General features: G+C 38.4%; 1 protein-coding gene across 1 annotated transcript in view; it reads left to right on the forward strand.

The window, feature by feature from the left end:
- The window catches only part of LOC149775015 (uncharacterized), a 44,062-nt gene that overhangs the window by 20,303 nt on the left and 274 nt on the right, over positions 1-23,485 (forward strand). The window contains exons 7-9 of the mRNA XM_089944550.1: positions 7,991-8,566; positions 10,517-10,622; positions 17,894-18,021. Of these exons, the coding sequence (XP_089800676.1) occupies positions 7,991-8,566; positions 10,517-10,622; positions 17,894-18,021 (810 nt within the window). The remainder of the gene's footprint in view (positions 1-7,990; positions 8,567-10,516; positions 10,623-17,893; positions 18,022-23,485) is intronic.

Below are 23,485 nucleotides of genomic sequence, written 5' to 3' on the forward strand. Positions count from 1 at the left end.
GTTGACTAACACAATGCAGCGGTCTTTGTTTAATGGTCTGTTGGCTAACACCATGTGGAGGTCTTTGTTTATTGGAGCTGAATTTCTTGCAGCACTGTGCACTCACTGGACTGTATTTTGCACATTCAAGTAGATATGATTAAAGGTGTTATCTTTTCCAACATGAATTATCTTTGATATAAATATTGTTCTTGCCTTTAACTAATAAATTCTGTCAGAAACTATTTGCAACAAAAACATTCTTTCTTGTAAGTGAATAATCAATATATTGTTATCTTTCCTCAACAAAGACATGTCATTGAGTAGAAACTAAAGGCAATGCTATTTAAATACACATATATAAAATCCTATCAATTCTGTTAATAACCTTACAGTTCTAGTGAATATGTACAACACAGAAGGATGAGTAATGCATACAGGATGAGTAAATGTTCCAATTCATTTTCACATGGCTGAATGAACATTTTCCAAACCCGAAACTACTAACTCTGTCAGAAACTATTTGCAACAAAGTGATGTTATAGGTTCATATTCACTGTATTGCTATCTGATATTAGTTATTTTAACTTCCCGGACAAGTGGACAGTAATCAGCAAAGTGGAGAATTTTGTTGTTTCATTTTCTTCTAAACTAATATGCTGATGATTTTCCACCTGTTATCTCCACTTAAGGGATGGTCACATCATTATTGTGCTTTCACAAAAAGACTTCTTGTGAAATTGTAACTTAATTTGAATTGTAAATTTAAGATGAGTCCAAATTGATTGCTTATATGTTAGCACTACCCCTGCAAAATAGAAATCCTATTAACATGTTTTCCACAAGAAGACTGATATTGTCTTGTTTGTCTTAAACAAAAATGGTGTGAATCTTAATATCCATTATATCCACCTCCTCAGCTCATTTCAAAATCTAGCTATTGCTGTATCATATCTAACACTCAGCAATTAAAAAAGAGAAATGGTCTTGAATTCCTAGAAATTCTTTTCAGCCATTAGAATTTCAGTCCCTTTGTGATTCTGTGTTGTCATATTTCTGGGCAACATTGGATCTTTGAAGGGCAAACTCAATTTTTCGGTTAGTTGTCATGATAAGTTTACTTTTATAGACTTTTGTCCAGCCCTGATAGAATCTGCCAAAATAATGATACTGTAATATATATAGTAAGAGAAATGATTTGATCACACTTCAGATTTTTGCTTTTGCAGTATTGGTTCTTTTTGCAGTATTTGTCCTTTTCCAACAAAATGAGCATATTATGTTGTGATGTTGTAAACATGTCTGTCCATTTGTTCCCTAGTTGGTTTCCTCACAGTCCTCTACCATTGCCAATTCCCTGGCTGGCTTATAAATATAGAATATGCCCTATGCAACCTTTTGTTAGTAGTAAATGGCAACAAATGAAGTCAAACATTTTACCCTATTATGATTCCTATGAATAGATTCTAGATGAGAAAATTGTGAACCTTTCTAGAGAGCAGAACAATTGTAAATTTTGTGAATTTTATGTTTTTCTGCTTTTATCCTTTTTTCTTTCATCAGATATCAAAGCTTACTCAACATGTTATAATGGTAGCCAGAATTGTTCTGATTTGCCTACATACACACACATACATACATACATACATACATACATACACACACACACAGACACACAGACACACACACACACATACATACATACATACATACATACATATGTTGCCAAATTTGTAGGTAGCTGCATTTAGGGCAATAGATGAAACAGACTAAAATGTAAAAGGTCAGGGTCACAAGGACTGAAACAAGAAAAACTTTTCACACACTAGCTAGACATGTTAGCCAAAAGTGTACTACTCCTTAATAAACACTCCTGGGTGCATTACATTGTCCCAAAAAATTGGCAGGGGAGTGCATTTATTAGAGCACAACAATAAAAGCTAAAGTTATTCATTTGATGTATTCTTATAATGATCACATATACATCTCTCAATCTTTCTGTCTTTGAATTCAGTCATTGTAGATATCAGTGAATTCTCCCACTCAGCAGCTAATCGAAGTCTTTGAACTTGCTCTTGTGTGATGTTCTTTTAATGTACTCTTATAATGACAACATGTGCATTTTAGAGTCTATCAGCCACTGAATTCAGTGACTGTAAATATCAGCACATTTTCCCACACATCAGCAGGTTGAAGTAAGTGTTTAAACTTGTTGCCCAGCTAATATATCATGTTCAACACTACATGTGTGCCAGTGACTTTAGTAATTTATACTTTAATATATACATTGTAACAGTATGATCAACTGAGACTGCTTCAGCATTTTGTTGTAATTAAGGATCTCAAAAAGTCGGGTATTGGAAAACATAGGTCTTACACTTATTATTTGTTTGAAAAGACATACACTTTGCAGTAGCAAGAGGCAAGCACCATGCCAGCAATATATATAATGTAGACAGAAATTGTGAAAATTGGATTATGTTAATCATTGTGGACTACTTAATTCCTGTGTTACACTTACAGAATGGTCATGATTCTTGGTACGTTTTAAATTTTCTGTTCTTAAAAATTAGTAGGGTACATTGATTAGGGAGTATACGGTAATATACAATATACAATTATATAAACAATACACAATACAATAATGTGTACGCTAGACCTGTGTGACAGATACATTGACCAGACTTTGTAAATTGCTTCCATTTTGAGATAAGAAATAGCCTATAATTTTGCAGTCAAAAGCTGAATGGTCAGGGCCATAGTAGATAGTGATTCTGACAAGAAAATATGTCTGCAGTTCATTATCAGCTACTTTGACCAAACGTTGTGGATTGTGCATCGGGGACAAGGAAGATGCCTACATGAATTTATGTTGGGTTCATTGGTGGAAGGTCAGTGTCACAATACGTAAAAAACAATTTCCTCAAACTACTTATGTTCTATACAGCATGCCTTGACAACACTTGTTGAGGGCATTTGAACCATGAATGACAGATTGATTTTGAGGATAAAATGTCAAGATCAGAGGGACATCAAGAAGGTGAAATATTTCCACAAAAAAAACTAAAGCCCAATATCACAAACAATGACCAAACCTTGTGGAGGTCACTATTAGAAAGGTCAAGATTACTGAAACGGAAAGAAAACAAGTGCGTTTTAAAACGTTTGATATGGTGGACATATAATGTGCTGTTTACTTTAATCTCTCTAGAGAATGCATATGGCTAGCAACTGTTAGCCATGCCCTCGACACCACAACTCCTCAGCTTTTGTGTACATGGCAATATTTCACTTTCCACTGTGGGAACTCTGCAGGTTTGCAAGGCAGCATCATGGAACATATCCATCACAGTGCCTCAAAAATGAAAACTGTGTGAGCGGTACTGTCTTGACAAATCAAGATTGCTACAAACACACATCAGTTGTTTCAGATTAAGTTTATTCTGAAACTTAAAAATGAAAATATATAATCCATATATCGGATAACAGGTTATTAAATGAATCTATTGGTCTGATACCTGACCGACTCATCATTTAGGTAATGAATTAAATGAACAAGTTGGTCTGATACCTGACTGACTGATCATTCAGGTAATAACTAAGTTGGTCTGATACCTGACCGACTCATCTTTCAGATAATTAATGAGTTGGTCTGATACCAGACTGACTGATTATTTAGATAATGAATGAGTTGGTCTGATACCAGACTCACCGATTATTTAGATAATGAATGAGTTGGTCTGATACTGGACTGACAGATTATTTAGATAATGAATGAGTTGGTCTGATACCAGACTCACTGATTATTTAGATAATGAATGAGTTGGTCTGATACTGGACTCACTGATTATTTAGATAATGAATGAGTTGGTCTGATACTGGACTCACTGGTTAATTAGATAATGAATGAGTTGATCTGATACTGGACTCACTGATTATTTAGATAATGAATGAGTTGGTCTGATACCGGACTCACTGGTTAATTAGATAATGAATGAGTTGGTCTGATGCCGGACTCACTGGTTAATTAGATATGATACCTGACTCACTGATTATTTAGATAATGAATTAAATGAATAAGTGATCTGATACCTGACTGACTGATCATTCCGATAATAAGTTGGTGTGATACCTGATTAAATGGTCATTCAGGTAATAACTAAGTTGGTCTGATACTTGACCGACTCATCATTCAGATAATGAATGTGTTGGTCTGATACCAGACTGACCGATTTTTAGATAATGAATGAGTTGGTCTGATACTGGACTCACTGATTAATTAGATAATGAATGAGTTGGTCTGATACTGGACTCACTGATTATTTAGATAATGAATTAAATGAATAAGTGATCTGATACCTGACTGGCTGATCAGTCCGATAATAAGTTGGTGTGATACCTGACTGCCTGATCATTCAGGTAATAACTAAGTTGGTGTGATACCAGACTGACTGATCATTCAGGTAATGAATGAGTTGGTCTGATACTGGCCTGACTGATTATTTAGATAATGAATGAGTACGTCTGATACCGGACTGACTGATTATTTAGATAATGATTTGGTCTGATACCGGACTGACTGAATATTTATATAATGAATTAAATGAATAAGTGATCTGATACCTGACTGAATGATCATTCCGATAATAAGTTGGTATGATACCTGAATGACTGATTATTCAGGTAATAACTAAGTTAGTCTGATACCTGACTGACTGATCATTTCGATAATAAGTTGGTGTGATACCTGACTGACTGATCAGTCAGATAATGAATAAGTTGGTCTAATACCTGATTGACTGGTCATTCAGGTAATAAATGAGTTTGTCTGATACCTGACTGACTCGTTCATATATTAAATGAGTTGGTGTGAGACCAGACTGACTGATTATTTAGATAATGAATGAGTTGGTCTGAAACCGGACTGGCTAATTATTTAGATAATGAATTAAATGAATAAGTGATCTGATACCTGAATGACTGATCATTCCGATAATAAGTTGGTGTGATACCTGACTGCCTGATCATTCAGGTATTGAATGAGTTGGTCTGATACCAGACTGACTGATTATTTAAATAATGAATTAAATGAATGAGTTGGTCTGATACCTGATTGACTGATCATTCAGAAAACGAACTGTATTGGTCTGATACCCGACTGACTGATAGTCAGATAATGAATAAGTTGCATTCCATTGTGGGTGATGTCATGGCCTAGCTGTAAGGCTGCTGGGATTGAATGGCAACATCACTTAAATTTGCACACTTTGGACTTATCATAGGCATTCACTGCTATCTCTGTACGAATGTAGAGGCTGTATACAGAACTCTGTTCTCTATACATTAAAGGTAATGATTGGCAAAATGGCTGCCTTCTGCTGGTATCAATAATGAATTTAGCAGTCAGTAAGTGACAGATTGAAACCATAAATGAATATAGGAGTTTGTGAGTATCATATACATAGATGAATACAACATTTTATGAATAATGTATCACCATTCATGCTGACACTATAAAGACAAAACAAGAGTAATTGACAAACTTGCCTAAATGAAAGGAATAGTGCTTGTAGACCTACTATACTAATGCTGGATTATTTGTCTGCACTAAGAATATCATCAAGGCCTGATGAACAGTTAATTTTAAAGACAAAATATTACATTGATGCATATCTAGAGATCTAGCCCAGATCTGTCCCTGGTCTAAATATGGCTTAATACAGCAAGAATATTGAATATACACTCAAAGTTTGGTCCACACAATGATTGTATTCCTGGTGAAATTCAGACGTGAAAAAAGGCATTTCTTCCCATTGTGACTGACTACACCATCCACAGTTCACCAAAGATTTACAGCTACTGCCAATTAGTTAGATCAGTTTCTTTCTGCAAGCAATGTAAACTTGTGACCTCTTTCATGGTTCATGCACTTTTGGTACTATCCATGCTTTTACTCACTCTTGCAAAGCTACCTATACTTAACACTAAGGCAGTAAAAGGGAAAAATATTTTAAAATACACAGATGACCGCATTATGTACAGAATAAAAAAATGATCAAAGATGTTCAGTGCACTTGTGTGTTGGTGGGAGGGATAAACGAAATGCCAGTCTGATATATAGTAATACTGTTAGTTTATGTAAATTGTTTTTTTTTTAAATTCATGTGCCATGCTTTATTTTGTTTTCTTTAAACCCGTTTTGCTTTGCGTATGGGGTAAGATTGTGATTATCTTTAAAACCAACAACAGAAGCACCTCATTTAAATAAATATACTTGCCAGTAATAATTTCTCTCTACTGCAGAATCAAGTTTAATCCCTTGCCAAAAACAAACCTGGTTAATTTAGGTTGCGCTTAAGGCCAATGCAGCTTGATGACAAAGCTTCTTTCTTTTTTCTGAGGAGCTTAGACTGATATATTTACCACTTCTGCACCCAGTATGCAATGAAATAAATGAACATTTAACTGTAACAAATACACTGAGTAATGTCAAGTAATTTTTAATTAATAAAATATATAGTTTTGCAGCTCAAAATACCAGTTACATATGATGATTAGCGACCAAGTGATGTGACATTTATAATATGCAGCACGCTTTTAGCAATTCCAGAACACAGAATAACAATGACTTCATGCATGTATGTAATCCACTTAAATCCAGTGATACCTGAAACGAACACATTTCTTCTTGAATACAAATGTGGCTTTGGAAAAGCAGCATACTTTTAGGGTGTTTCTGGCATGTCCTCCTGGTCACTGTCAATTGTAGATCCTACTTCCTGTTGATTGGGATCTAATAGTTCCCTTTTGGTACCTATGAAGAACTGGATGTGTGTCAGCATCATTCTTTCATTCAACATTGGTCCAATCCTCATCAATTTTAATCCACTCCTCCTGGTCACTGTCAATTGTGGATCCTACTTCCTGTTGATTGGGATCTAATATTTCCCTTTTGGTGCCTATGAAGAACTGGATGTGTGTCAGCATCATTCTTTCATTAAACATTGGGGCAATCCTCATCAATTTTAATCCAGTGCAGCACATCATCAAATGAGTGGAAATGTCCCTGTAGCATAGCTTTAGCCCCTTCAACATGCTCCTCTATGAAACCCTTAAAATCACAATCCTATTGACAGATTAAATAAGCTTTCCTTTTCATTTACATATCCATTCTGAGATTAAATGTCTTAATTCACTCATAAATATTGATAGACTAACCAACTTTTAAACATGATTTCACTGGAAAGTGATACTTAATTGTTTGAATAGACCTTATTCGTGCTGTAGTTACAATATGCAAATGAACATATCTCTCTCCTGGTCTGCACTGCAACAAATTACAGAAAGAGGTGACAAGTTCAAAAGACATCCCACTGCAAATCCTTTCTGTGATCTGTTGCTGTCTAGGTGTTAATAAGAAGTGGCCAACACTAAGCTGGTCTTCTGGAAAATCATTGAGCTTTGTTTACAGAGATCAAGTCTCCAATCTGCTGGGCAGGCTTTAGTTCTTAAGGCAAATTCAACAGCCAAATACAATTAGATGGTTCTGAGCAAAAGAAAGTTATTGATTTTTTGAGACATTGGTAATTTCGGGTGTTTACATATCTTGTTAGGAGTACAATATATTACTTTGCCTGAATATAACAGTGGCTAATTAAGAGTTAACCTGTAATTTTAGAAACATGTTCTAGTTGTGTCCAAATCAGGTACAGTTATTTTTGGTGTAAGGGTTTCGACTGGTGTTGAAATTTTTTTAATTAAAGGAACTTATAGTTTTGATTTGGGGGTTCATAGTGTTACCGCTTTATATCCAGAATTGGATTATAATGAAGTTTTAGAGATGTACTGGCTGATATTTGCATCGTCTTACAGATTATCTTGTTCCATTTACATGGCATGCACTTTTAAGATCAAGAGATTCACACATAACTTTCATACAAATTTATGCTAAGGACATTTAATTACATTTGATTTCTTGTACTGAAATGTTGCCACTTTTCTTGTATTTTAGGAAGAGGGTTACTACCTTGCTCCATGTATGCTCCGTCAGGCGACGCCAAAAGGAGTAATCTCCCCTAAATCAGATCCTAAGAAGGAAAGTACATCAGTTCTATGTCTTGTGAGTAAAGGGAAGTTTCTACCACCGCCTATTTTCCATAGGCTTGTTAGTGAATGTTTGACACACTGGCCCATTGCCAAGCAAAAGTCTGAGAATCTGATCTATTGTGGTTGTTGTGTGTTTGACCTAGACAATCATCATAGATTGACCCTACATTTTCTTGGCCATGTCATATTTGCTCGAGTCACAAGAATTGGAGCCACAGACATGAGTCAGACTTCAAAGTTCTGCACTGAAGCAAGAAAGTTCATCTTTGAGAACCTGTCAAAGATAACTGGAAATCTGGGCCAGAGTCTGCAGTTTGAGATACGTATACAATGCCCTGATTGTGATGTGGACAGTCTTGATGGACTGTTGGCTTTGCCACTGCTCCAAGAGAATGAAGAAGTAGTCTGTAATTCCCATGATGACAGTCATTCACTTGTGTCTAGGCAGCTGCGTAAATTTTGGTTTGAGGATGAGGATGAGGTGAGTATGAATAGAATAGTCTTCTAAAAATCTGTCCAAAAGAAATTACTTGTATTCAACAAAATCTGGTTTGAGGAAAGGTGAGTCAAGGGAGAGTAGTGCTGTAAAGATCTGTCAAAGATAACTTCTTTCATTTAAAAATTCTGGTTTGGGGACAAGGCAAGCAGTAGCAAAAATGTTGCCTGTTTTAGTTGCCAAAATGTAATTCTTTTCAGCACTGGCAAATAGCTGTTAATATTAACATAAAATTGTACTAGCGTTTATAAATGGTGCTTGAAAAATGAACTGAGAGTAGTACAATACAGTTCAAGTGTATTTTCAGAAAACCCCATGGAGTGTGGTGGTGCTGGATAGAGCGTTGAAGGGTAAACCCCATGCAATTTGGTGGTGGTGGATAGAGTTGAAAGGATTAAGAAATGAAACTCCACCATCTCTTCATGTGTCCTGACAGAGTTGCCCTGGCAGCTCACAGACAGTTGCTCTACACACCACGCTCCTCGCAGAGTCAAAATATATTTTGATTCCCAATGACAGCCACTTCTGTTTAGAAAAAAAAAATTCGAAAGAAACCCACTAAAAAGTATACACTGAATTTACACTGAAATGCAAACCACATGTTTAGTCCTTGAAAAGTAATCACCCCATTCCGAGGCTGAATATACATGCACAGAGCTATGAATTTTAGTTGATTCTGACTGTGTTTATAGTGCATGGGGCTGGTCATTTAATGTATGAATATTTCTGACTGGGGTGTTTATTTTAATTTTCTCATTCATCGCAAGATAGAATTGTTTTAAATAATATAGCCCTTTGAAACTTAATTGGTCTCTCCCTAATAAAGAATTAGCTTGAGCAGATGTTCTACGAAAATAAAAATAGTGACCATTTTGTCATAGACTCATTCTGTGTACATTTCCTTTATTATGGATTCTTGTCATCCTTTCATGTTTGAGCTGTTTTATTATGATGCAAAGTTAGTGAATTAGGCATATAGTTTTTAAGTTTAATGTACAGAAGTGGGGTACAATTGGCTTGTAATGTACAGAAGTCAGGTACTATGGCTTGAAATGTACAGAGGTGGGGTCCACTGGATTGAATGTACAGAAATGGAGTACAGTGACTTTTAGTGGCAGAAGTGGGTTAGAGTGCCTTGTAATCCATGTGGTAAATATTGGTGTGGTATGCATCAGTCATAAATGTATGATTCAAGTTTATTTTGACCTTAGTTGGTGACTTGTGTATTAGTCAGCAACGTATAATTCAACTAGGGGTACTACAAGATATTAGGTACTACTCGATTAGATTGAGATCAGTGGCAGACTCAATGTATCTGGGTCTATTCTAGAAGCAAATGGTTAAGGAGGAAATCACAACATAGGAGAGATTCAGTGAAGTTGAATAATGATGTCCTCAACAACCAGTAGGTCTAATCTTACATTTGTATGAGAGTGTATTGGTCTTATTGTCTTTTAATAGTAGTTTAACAGATAAGATGGAATCAGCTGGTAGATCATGGTCACATATTTACAAATGTTTATAGAGCGAACTTCATAAACATGTTTGGAAGAAAGTATTTCTTTTCTTTAAAAATGACATTAATTGAGCTTTTTATTTCTTGATATAGGATTTCTTTAATATATCTATGTACATATGCATAGTCATGATTAGCAATGTACACACAACAGTTTCTGCATATGAAAGGTTATACTTGAATGGGAATGCTTCATGTTAAAACTTACAACAGTGTGCTAAGCATTGGTGCCACTTGAAAGCCATTATATTATTGTTTTATGATTTGTATTTCCCAGAAATGAAAATGCAAATTATAGCTATTTCAAATGTGTTGAATGAAAGTACCATAGAGTAACCCTGATTAAATGCTTTGTTCAGTCATTTTTTTGAGCTGAATGCTTACATTTTCTGGTAACATATCTTAACTTTCTTGATCAGGGACAGACTGTCAATGAAGGCATAGAGGCAGGAAAAGAAACCAAAGTATCAGAAAAAGAAGAGGATTCCTCAACAGAAAAAGTACCCACTATCTCGAGTAAGAAAGGTATGTCAACAAGATTTCGTTGAGGCAGGGATATATCACATTCTCTTGTCCATCTGTCTGGCATGCAGTATTGTTAGCACAACAAGTCCTTTTGTATTTATGGATTGTTGCGAAAGTTGGTAAATATACTGGTCATCAACTTAAAATGTGCATCTTGAGAAATCAACTAGCTCATGTAATTTCTTTTTGAGTTAGTAACCTTTGTGGGAAATTTAAATATTAGTCTAAGTCCAATCCTTATTAGGTAAGACTATTGGATTGGAGATATCTCAAAGAAATTCATCATCCTGACCCAGATTTCTTGATCAACTGCTCCTCCTTTTAGCTGTTGATTAGATGTTATCCAGGTAAGCAATATCAGGTCCACTTGGGACCACATACTCTAAGATTTAATGCCCTTATTGGCTTTTAGCTGTATGCAGTATTTAACTAATATTTTGTGAATGTAACATCTTGCATTTTTAACTCCCCTGACCATAAGACCAACTGGGCTTAAGGTATATCCCTACATAAGACCATAAGACCAATTGAGCTTAAGGTATATCCCAACATAAGACCATAAGACCAATGGAGCTTAAGGTATATCCCTGCATAAGACCATAAGACCAATGGAGTTTAAGGTATATCCCAACATAAGACCAATGGAGCTTAAGGTATATTCCTGCATAAGACCAATGGAGCTTAAGGTATATCCCAACATAAGACCATAAGACCAGTTGAGCTTAAGGTATATCCCTACATAAGACCATAAGACCAATGGAGCTTAAGGTATATCCCTACATAGGACCATAAGACCAGTTCAGCTTAAGGTATATCCCTACATAAGACCATAAGACAATGGAGCTTAAGGTATATCCCTACTTAAGACCATAAGACCAATGAAGCTTAAGGTATATCCCTACATAAGTTGTGCATCATGTGTTACAGATCATCTATCACCCAAACATCAATGACTGATTGTTATCACTCTGGGGTCCAAATTTCTGATCTGTCACAAAACTTTCAAATAGGTTTATATAATTAAATTCTTGAGTTTTCATGAGTGTGATCACAGTATATTATTGAAGTGACTTTCTAATTGGCTACACTTTATAGACTACATTTCTGATGCATCCCTCATAATGATCTTGGACAAGTTTCATGAGTGAGATCCACACACAACTAATAAGATCATCTTGCATTTCATTACCTGAGAGTTTGCCTACTGAGAAAGCCATGTTTCTAATCTGGTCTTTTATCAAACTAGCTAGATCAAATATGTCCTGCATATTGGTGGAAAGAATGTATTGCACACCATTTGTATTAAGCTATCCCATGTTACTTTTTTTGTATATCGTGACAAAAATTCGCTTTGCAAGTAAAACTTATTATGAAAATAACAGACTCACTCCCATTTGGTCCATAAAACCAGAAAAATGTTGCATACTTCTTTATTTAGGTCATTTTCCACTGTGTGTAACTGTTGCTATGGGCACAGACAACAAATTAGATGACCATAGATTGTAATGTTACCGTTTATCCAAATTACTAGACGCTAATGTTTAGAGTGGCCAAATACATATGAATTATTCGATATATCAAAAAGAAGACCTTTGAAATGATGAGAAATACTAGACTTGAATGTTTAGAGTGACAAAAATGCACATGCTTTCAGTGAAAGATGTATTCAAATGAAGACCTATGAAATTAAGAAAATGACTAGACTTTGATGGATAGCGTGGGAAAAATAAACATGCATTCTATGAGCGATCTGTCCGAAAGGAGACATTTCAACTGAAGAAAGTTACTAGACTTTAATGGTTAGAGTGGCAAAACACACATGCATTCTATCCAAAAGGAGACATTTCAAATGATGAAAATGATATGCTGTGCATTCTTGAGAAAATTCTCTTACAGGTACCTTGCATAAAGCTTCGACTTGATGAGATGTCCCAGGTTACATATACCAGTGACAGCAAATAAATGAACATGGTTTAAGTTTTAAACCTACTGTTATTTACAATTAACAATACAAAGACTTGTGATAAAAATTATGTTAATTTATTTTATGTCTCATATTTAATAAACTACCAGTCTTAGACTGGTTCCTTAGCACATAATTAATTGCCTGTGACCATTAAATCATTTTGATTTTTCAGAAATTTACAGTTAAGGCTGATTTAAGACATTTTTATCACTATCACAAAATTACAAAAAAAGTTTTTCTGAATGGAGGAGAAAGCTGATCTTTCTTGTGGTACTAATAAGGGGGTGCGTGGCCTGGGCCTGACGTCCCGCTTGCCAAAGGAAAGTGAAGCATCTCTCATAGCCTCTCCTTCCCAGGTGTAGTGATCGCCGCAGGACCACTGTCTCGCTTTGCGGGGCAGGAGGTTACTTGCATATGGCCTCTCCTACACTATTGTGTCCACAGCAACACCTTCACATGGTGCTCCCTGTTTTAACAGAGCCTGCTGTGTGGCGCGACTGAGTACCCAGCGGTATAACTGGGTGGGCAGACTGGGCTCATTAGCCTTGGCAGGCAACCAGTCTAAGAGAAGGGAAACTCTGACCCCAAACCCGGGCAGATGAAGCTCGTTAGCCTTGTCAGGCAGTTCATCTAGGAGAAGAAAACTCTGATTCAAAACCAACCAAGTCCCATCCATTGGATTATGGCTCCACTGCCTTGTGAATATCTTCGGGAGAAGGAAAGGCTACGGGAGTAAACCCAGACAGAAAATCAGGAGTGGAGCCCCTAAGGCGGCTGGGGGTCGACTACAGCCTCCTTCCGGCAGCTCCTGCATCCAAACTGGTGCCAAATGTCATGCTCAGCATTCCTTTGGACCCCACCAGCAAGGACGAGAGGGGGATCCTGACGTCTGGGCAGCCCAGGATCTCCATACTCCATGCCCAGGCTTGCGCCCTGGAGAGGACACTCCAGTCTCGCTACTGAGTGAGGAAACAACACGGAAGCTGACAGTTTACGGGTTATAAGTCCCACCCGATTGGCATAGGGAAGGGGCGCCACGGGTCAGCTTTGACGGTGGGAGGGATCATCATATCCTACTGGCCAACTATCGCCCGCCTCAAGCCGGGCAGCCCCCGGTCAATAAGGTGTTGACCCGCCATCGTCTGCCTGCTCCAGTGGGTGTCTGGAGCTCAGTGTGTTGTTCAGCATGACAAACAGACGGTAATTCCACACCAGACAAAAGAAACAAGAAACCAATAAAGAAGACTCCAGCTCTTCGATTTGCAAGCTGGAATGTGCGCACCATGTGTACAGGCTTCTCCGACGACCTCAGAGAAGTGGACGACACCAGAAAGATGGCCATCATCGATAGAGAACTCACCAGACTAAATATCAGCATAGCTGCCCTCCAGGAAACCAGGCTCGCCTTTAGTGGCTCCCTCAGAGAGGAAAACTACACCTTCTTCTGGAAGGGTCGAGAACCTGAGGAGCCCCGTCAGCACAGAGTGGGCTTTGCCATCAAAAACAATCTCCTAGCCTCGGTTGAACCTCCCACAGGGGGCACAGAGCGTCTCTTGTCCATCCGCCTCACCAATGCTTCAGGTCCTGTCAACATCATCAGTGTCTATGCCCCAACCCTCACGTCATCAGAAGACGTGAAGGATCAGTTCTATGGGCAGCTGGACGAACAGATTAAAGGATGCCCCAAAAATGAACCACTATTCCTCCTCGGCGACTTTAATGTCAGAGTAGGTGCGGACCACAAGTCATGGCCTACCTGCCTCGGATATCATGGCACTGGAAAGACCAACGAAAACGGCCAGAGACTGCTGGAACTATGCACCTACCATGGCCTGTGCATCACAAACACCTTCTTCAAGTGTAAGCCACAACACAAAGTGTCATGGAAACACCCCAGATCTCATCACTGGCACCAACTCGACTTGGTCATCACCAGGCGCTCTGCCCTTAACAGCGTCCTCTCCACCAGAACCTACCACAGTGCAGACTGTGACTCCGACCATGCCCTTGTGAGCAGCAGAGTGCGACTACAGCCACACACGCTACACCGCTCAAAACCAAAAGGACGTCCTCGCATAAACACTGTGCAGATGTCAGTCCCTGCCAAGGTGGAGGAGTATGTGTCTGCCCTGAACAAGGCTCTCCAGGACCTGCCTGAGTATGACGCTACAGCCAAGTGGAACGCCATGACGGGTGCCATCTACAGTACAGCTATGTCAACGTTTGGCAAGAAGGAATGACCCAGCCAGGACTGGTTCAATGCACACCTATCAAGGATGGAACCACAAATCGAGGAGAAACGAAAAGCGTTCATAGCTTACAAAAAATGCCCTAATGAACGGACGCTTGCTGCTCTCAGAAGTACCCGAAGTAACACCCAACGCATTGCTAGACAGTGTGCGAACGAGTACTGGCAACAACTGTGTGAAGGGATCCAGCGCAGTGCCGAGTCCGGACACATCCAAGGTATGTACAGTGGCATCAAGAAGGCTCTAGGCCCTACAGTGAAAGGGTCGCTCCCCTGAAATCCCTAACGGGAGAGAAGATCACAGACCATGCGCAACAGATGGTCAGATGGGTGGAGCATTACTCAGAACTATACTCCCAAGAAACGTCAGTCACTGATGCAGCCCTCAGCAGCATAAAGAATCTGCCCACCATGGAAGAGCTCGACAAAGTGCCAACCTTAGAGGAGCTCAGCAAAGCAATCGACTGCCTTCCAAACGACAAAGCACCAGGTAGTGACAGCATCCCACCCAAAGCTATCAAATGTGGAAAACCAGCATTGATTAAACCACTGCATGAGCTACTTTGCCGTTGCTGGGAGGAAGGAGTAGTCCCCCAAGACATGCGTGATGCCACAATTGTGACCCTTTACAAAAACAACTGCGACCGCAGTGACTGTAATAATTACAGAGGGATCTCGCTCTTGAGTATTGTTGATAAAGTGTACGCCCACATCATACTCAACAGGCTGCAGTTGCTGGCAGACCGTGTGTACCCGGAATCACAGTGCGTCTTCAGAGCAGGCAGGTCGACGACAGACATGATCTTCTCCCTACGACAACTCCAAGAGAAGAGCAGAGAGCAAGGTCAACCACTCTACACGATGTTCATCGACCTCACCAAGGCCTTTGACTTGGTCAGCAGGAAGGGCCTTTTTGAACTTCTGAGTAAGATCGGTTGCCCCCCAAAACTCCTCAGCATGATAATCTCTTTCCATGCAGATATGAAGGGAACAGTCCTGTATGATGGATCCTCCTCAACCTCCTTCCCAATTAACAGTGGTGTGAAGCAGGGCTGCGTGCTGGCACCAACACTTTTTGGGATCTTCTTCTCCCTGCTCCTGTCCTACGCCTTCGACACGTCCACGGATGGCATATATCTACACACCAGGTCTGACGGGAGGCTGTTCAACCTGGCACGACTGCGCTCAAAGACCAAAGTGAGAGCTGTGCTCATCAGGGAGATGCTTTTTGCAGATGACGCAGCTCTTGTGGCCCACACCGAGGAAGCCCTCCAGAGACTGGGAGACCGTTTTGCTGTTGCCTGCACGCAGTTTGGTCTTACCATCAGCTTGGAAAAAACAAATGTCAGCGTGCAAGATACCACCATTGCCCCTTCAATCAAAATCAACGGTGTCACCCTGGAAGCAGTTAACAACTTTACCTACCTAAGGTCAACCATCAGCAACACTCTCTCGATTGATATGGAGCTGGACAGAAGGCTTGGAAAGGCAAATACCATCATGGCTCGATTAATGAAGAGGGTGTGGGAAAACAACGCGCTGACAGAGCACACCAAGGTCCGAGTCTACCAGGCCTGCGTTCTCAGCACCCTTCTATATAGAAGTGAGACCTGGAGTACCTACATGAGGCAAGAACGCCGGCTCAACTCCTTCCATATACGGTGCCTAAAACGCATCCTGAAAATCAGCTGGCAAGACCGTGTTCCACACAGCGAGATCCTGCAGCGTGCAAGTACCCCCAGCATGTACTCCCTGCAAATTAAACGCCGCCTTCGATGGCTGGGTCACATCCGACGCATGGAGGATGGAAGGCTGCCAAAGAACATCTTATATGGACAGCTGGCCACTGGCATGAGAAGAGTCGAACGCCCCTCACTCCATTTCAAAGATGTGTGCAAGAGGGACATGAAGGCATGCAACATTTCACCCGATGGCTGGGAAGAGCTGGCCGAGGACCGAGGCACCTGGAGACTGATGGTAAACAATGGCATATCAGTCGCTGATGCGAGGAGAGGCCAGTTGGTGGCAGAGAAACGTAAGAGAGAGAAGAATGCAGCAGCAACCACAGTAACGCAGACTTCCCAGTATGTCTGCACCAACTGCAGTAGGGACTGTCACTCACGTATAGGCCTGCACAGCCACAGCAGACGATGCCAACAGAGACAAACAACACCCCAAGGGCGCTATTCGCATGGTCTTTCGAGACCGAGTCGCCAATGATGATTAAGTCTTAATATAAACATTAGAAACTAGAATATATAAATTGCATTCCAATAGATTACTATTAAAACTAAGTTCAATTACAACTAACAGGGTAAGTGAACATGCGGGGCTTACAGCCTGGGGCATAATCACCAGTGCTGTTCATTTTCTCTTACTGCTCAACATACAACTAGAGCCTCATTTGCAGATTAAAACAGAATGGGTGATATGCACCTGCTTACATTAGATCTCATCTGACAGCCATCCCATTAGTCATAGATATTTACACAAGTAGGAATGAGATACGTTTAGCCCTCCTATTGCTCATAGAGTTATGCAAGTATGAATTGGTCATTGATAATTATTCAGGAAGGAATGATATAAGTGTAGCTCTCCCATTGGTCATATATACCTATACAAGTGGGAATGAGACAAGTGTAGCCCTCCCATTGGTCATAGATAATTATACAAGTAGGAATGAGATAAGTGTAGCCCTCCTAGTGGTCACAGATTTATACAAGTATGAATGAGAGAAGTGCAGCCCTGCCATTGGTCATATAGTTATACAAGTAGGAATTGGTCATTGATAATTATTCAGGAAGGAATGATATAAGTGTAGCTCTCCAATTTGACATAGATAATTATGCAAGTGGAAATGAGACAAGTGTAGCCCTCCCATTGTTCATAGATAATAATACAAGTAGAAATGAGACAAGTATAGCCCTCCCATTGGTCATTGATAATTATACAAGTAGGAATGAGACAAGTGTAGCCCTCCCATTGGTCATAAATAATTATGCAAGTGGAAATGAGGTAAGTGTAGATCTCTGTTAATTGAATGTTTTACTGTTTCAGAAAAACTGCATAGGACTGTCCTGAATCGATGCTTACCAGAGCTGATGAAGGATCTTGATATTAGGGTCGTAATGATGCACATTCAGCAGAAAGAGCTTTTTGATGATGTGACAATACGTGACATCTTGGTAAGGACACTGAATTCAGGGGAGGGTGTGTGTGTTGACAGTTAGATGTATATTGAGGTATCTAACAGAGTTGGTGTGCATGACCCAAAGAAAGCAACTTAAACCAAATAAGACAAATTTATGTACTCATATCAGCTTAAACATTGACTGCAATTCAGATTGGAACAAAAGATACTAAAATATGTTTTCCTTTTATATACACTCACATACTTAGAACCACACTACCTTTAAATTTAAACAAATTGTTTCTGTCTCTTAAATCCATTGGACAGTGGAATACTGCTGAAAGTGGATTCAGATGTGGCTGCTCTTAGTAGTTCACAAGAGGTTTTGATGCAAGTTTCATTAATGTTCCCCTTAGACATTAGAGAAAACAAGCTGTACAAACTTTTGTTTCTTCAGCATGCATCTCTGTGGTTTACCTAGCTTCAGAGGAATTGGGTTTTTCTACTTTGCCTTATTGATCCTGTTCAAATTAGCCCACTGGACTATCCTACAGTACACATTTGTCTCTTTGAACAAAATCATGCTAGCTACTGACAGTCAGTTAAGCAGTCTAGATAGTGGTGGTTGTTTATCTCTGACCACATTTAGCATTTAATTTCCTCTGCAGAAGTCATCTGTCTAAATGAACCCATAGTAGCACGTTTTTATACAAGCTGCATATAAGTGGCATATATTTTGGTGTCATGAAAGTTTTTCTCAATCTCTCGTTTTCTTAATAAGATTACTGAAACAGGTTAATATTTATACAGGCTACAGGTAAGGGACATAATTAGCGTTGCAAAGAAAGGTGTGTGTCGCTATCTCTTAATTGAATCAATTGAACTTTAGTTGTTTATTAATGAAAACATGTAATGGGGTATATGAGTAAATTAAAGTAAAACGTTTTCTGTGTTGCATGTTGTGTTTGGGCAGTTAGATTAATATATAGTTGATGTCTCACTTTTGTAACTCAATCAGGGTTCACACGTTCATTAAAGATCACTGAAAGTGATTGATAAATGAACACCTCATTTCAAGGCCCTGATAGTCATTGATATTTCACCTAGGTCATTGAAAGTCATTGAATTGTAGAGATGTTGCTTAACAAATAAAAATTGTTTGAAAATTTTACATTCGAGTCATTCTAAATACTATTTGATTTTCTCTCCTTATGTTAGCATTTCCATTATTATAGTAATCCACATGAAGTAATCGGATTTCATGCATAGCACCCCTTTTACATGATGTCATTAACACTCTTTAACTTCACTAAATTTAATTGTCACAAATGGTCCTGGACAAGACATTCTGTCTTAGTTTGAACCTTGTATCAAGGAAGTTTTACAAATGCATGTTTATAAAAGGGCTACCTAGACAATCCAAAAGGGCAGCATCCTAGCGTAGTTCATCTTAGATGATTCAGTTCGACAAAGAGGCCTGCTTTCTGAGGATGGTGATGGCCTTTATTTTAAAGCTATGAATTGCCAAGATTATTGGAGCTAGGCAAGTGTTAAAAGTGAGAATTTTAGCTGATGCGCTTTCGCTGAAATTGAGTTATGAATTGAGTGGGTCACGCATGTAATCAGAACCGGAACAGACGTCATTTCGAAAGCTTGAAAATATGTTACACTGCAATTTTATGTCTAATGTTTGACCAAAATCGGCAGAACATACAACAAATTAATAACTTCTCAGACACCAAATATGTAATATTAATAGTTCTGATCACCAGCATGAGAGGTGTAAACTTTTGGACTATTCATTTGTCAAGAGTTAGCATTAATCTATGGATTTACACATGGATTAACTCCTCCTTATTCTCTAGGAGTGTTTTAAAGTATTGTCTGTGTATTTTATTTACTGCTCAGTTTACAGGTAAAGAATGAGTATTGTTTTCGGAGTAAATCAATGGAAAGTGAATTCTAATGTACAATCGGAGACAGTTTACTGCCAAATTATCAGACATGGGAAAAATATAGGGATACGTGTTTTCACTGTCTTTTTAATTCACTTGAAGGGATATCACACATTTATTTAGTTTTGGGTACTATAAAAAGTGTGTATGATTTGGCACATTTGTAACTTCCCAAAGTCTGGAAAATTGTGACTTCATGCTATTTTGGGATTTTAATTTTTAATCAGCTTTTGGCGCAATATCTTAAGGCAAAATAACTTGGGCATAGCTACATAGAGCCTTATAAGGGTTCAGATAAATTTAATAAATAATTTAAAAATAAAATTAGGAGGTTAGTGTATTTATTTGATCAAAATACCATGGTGTGAACAAGCAGACTATGGCATATTGGATGTAAAATCCTAATAATGCATTATTGAACAGATGAAAAATCTTATTTTGGAGCCAAAGTACCCAAAAGACATTACCCATGAGCAGTGAAAAATGTACATAGTAAACATAAGGAACAGTGTCCAAGATTTTGCTTTCATTAGGACTCTAACAGAGCGTAGCTGGAAGAAGGATAGATGGATATTAAAGTGTTAGGTATATAGTGAACTATGGCCATTCACTCCTCATCCTTTTTGTTCTACTCCCCTCCCCCATTAGATACAATCCTGGCAGCATCCCAGAGGTGAAAGCACTTGAGTTGCAGCTGGCAAAGAAGGTATAGAAACTAAAGAGCAATGGTTAACATCAGGGTTACAATGACTTTCTTTTTAAATAGCATTTCCCTTTCATAGTACATTTATTTATTTTGTTTTGTATTTGTTTCTTATATTTAAATTAGTAACTGAAGCAGAACATTTGATATCGTAAGTAGTCATTGAAAACTGTCTTGTATTTAAATAAGTAAGAGAAGCAGAGCACTTGAAATCGTGAGTAGTCATTGAAAACTGAAAACTCATCATTGAAAAGTCATTGAATTTCAGCTCTCCTGATCTGTAGGAACCCTGTCGATTGATCCTAGACCTGCAAAGCTTTTCACCTTGTATAACATTTATAATGTAGGCTCCCTCTCCAGAGTTGACCTACGTCTTGACACTATTTCCATTAATACAGGTGCTTGCAAATTTAAATATTGTGTAGATAGATTGTTAAACATTTCTTAAGAGGACCAGTTATTAGGGAGGAATAGTGGCACTTCAGTGTGTAAGTCATCACTATGCTAATCCCAGGGAGGATCAACAGCACATCCCAGCATAAGAAAGTTACTGTTTGGCACCAGTGGCACTTTCTGATATAAATAATGTGTTTATCCCATTATGGATCTTGTACACTTCCCTATTTAAGGAAATATTAACGCTCCATAACATGTTCCACCACCCTTGCTTCAAGGTCGTTATGTTTTCTTGTTCATGAAAGGATTGAGATTATTGTTGAGTCCAATCCTTTTGATGATCTTAGTCACCTGACCTTAAAATGATCATCAATTTAAAGGGTTGCCATGAAAAATATATGAATTTGACAAAAAATACATTTTCTTTGAAAAGTAATTGGCTTTTTGACAAGAAGAAATGAAAATGTTTAAACTGATAATAATTGCATTACATTTTATGTTTATATTTTGATTTATGTATTTTCCCAAACCAAGGAACAAAACTTTAAATTGGATTACAGTTGGTGGATCACAGACATTTATCACTGGTTGTTATCATGTGAGTTAGCATCCAATTGCAGTTATAGCACTGATATTCGTTTTTCTTCTGCTGTTGTTCCTGTGTATGCAGTAATGAAAGAAGTAAAAATAAAGAGACATTTGCAAGGAAATTCTACTATAAAACTAGTAACCTTTGAAAAAATAGGCCCACTGCTGATGAGGTGCAATTAACTGGGTGCAGGTCCCCATGCTTGGTGACATGTATATGTCATTAGGCATCTTTCACTGGACTCCTGGTCTATGCACTGGATGGAGGGAAAAGAGAACAGTCAGTCCTGTGTTAGCCCAGCAACAACAGGCTATTGAACAGTTTTAGTGAACTGATAGGATTAAAGCCCCAACAGTACTAAGTATCTTCGCCACTCCTACTAACGAGTGTTTCTGTTGTTACAGGTTTAATGCCATTTTTAAGCAACTAATTGGCTGCCGGTATAGGTGAAGGAAGACCTGGGAGAGCCCCACTAAGAACCACTCACCCACATCTTTCATCTGTCCACATGGGTTTGAGTCTCAGCTTTCACCAATGTTGGTATGTGAGAAAGCTTGCCAGTAGCTTCCCGTGTGTTGGTGATTCTTCTGTATATTTGTCCAGGTTCTTCCACCAGATAAAACGGCAGCCATGTATATGCTGTAAGATGGTGTTAACTAGCAACAACAACACCAAAAATCATTACAATGAGTGGAGAAGATTCCAATACAGTTGGATATGCATACCAATTGAAGTTCGTTAAATCTGTCAGATAGATTCATTAAGGTATGAAGACAAGATTTATGATGCCCCTCTATCAACACAGCTGTGGAGTTTCTTTTCTCTTTTCAAAGAAATGATGGTTCAGGATAAACTATTAAGTGCTATAGTCTGCGAGCTCTAATGACCAGTCTCCCCCTAATCAATGCCCAGGTGAAACCATTACTATGTTGTTATTTTGTTGTTGTTGTCTAAGCCATCATATGACCTCTCAATGAGGCTTCTATAGAGATTCTTGCCTTTAATGGCGTTTCATCCTTTTGGCATTAGTTGAAAATTGATAGTAGCTATTAACTCACGGCCTTTAATGAACCTTCAGCTTCCCTCAAGGTTAGAAAAGTCACTGATGTAGTAATAACAGATAATGTATTACTGCTATTAAAAGTTTCTTTTGGGATCAAAGACATATTTCAATTACGTAATACTGAAACACTGTTTCAGTATGACTGAATTGTCTTCCTCCCAATTTTTATAATCATTCGTTTGCTTGCAAGTCAAAGAAGGACAATATTCAAAGTGTAGAAAGTGACCAAGGCATTGGACGTGGTGTTTTTTATTCTTATACTTGGTTAAATCAAAAGGGAAAAATGGGAAGAAACCTTTCTTCCTTGGTATTGGTACTTCTGGTATCTTGACGGCAACAATTTCTAGGTTGATTTTAAAGTTTGATAATAAAAGAGCTAATCCATCTTTCTCTGAAACAGGTATTTTCTTTATGAAAATCAAAGTCCAGCAAGGTCATTCCAATAATGCATCTTGGGCCTTAAATTTTCTTTGATTCATTTCATATAACAATAATTTTAGTGGTCTTACCAGACTTTATTTTTCATTCTACATGTGTTCAATACCACACCAGACTTTATTTTTCATTATACCTGTGTTCAGTACCACACCAAGCTGTATTGGTCATTATATACGTGTTCAGTACCACACCAGACTTTAGTTTTCATTCTACCTGTGTTCAATGAAAAAGGTGTGTTATTTACATCCCACCTGTGCTCAGTACCATGCCAGATACTATTTTTCATTCTACTTGTGTTCAGTTCCTCACCAGACATATTTTGTTATCCTACCTGTGTTTATTGCCACACCAGAATTTATTTTTCCTTCTACCTTT

This window comes from Sinohyriopsis cumingii, unplaced genomic scaffold (assembly GCF_028554795.1).
Source record: "Sinohyriopsis cumingii isolate HCF-2022 unplaced genomic scaffold, ASM2855479v2 utg000036l, whole genome shotgun sequence".
Lineage (NCBI taxonomy): Eukaryota > Metazoa > Mollusca > Bivalvia > Unionida > Unionidae > Sinohyriopsis > Sinohyriopsis cumingii.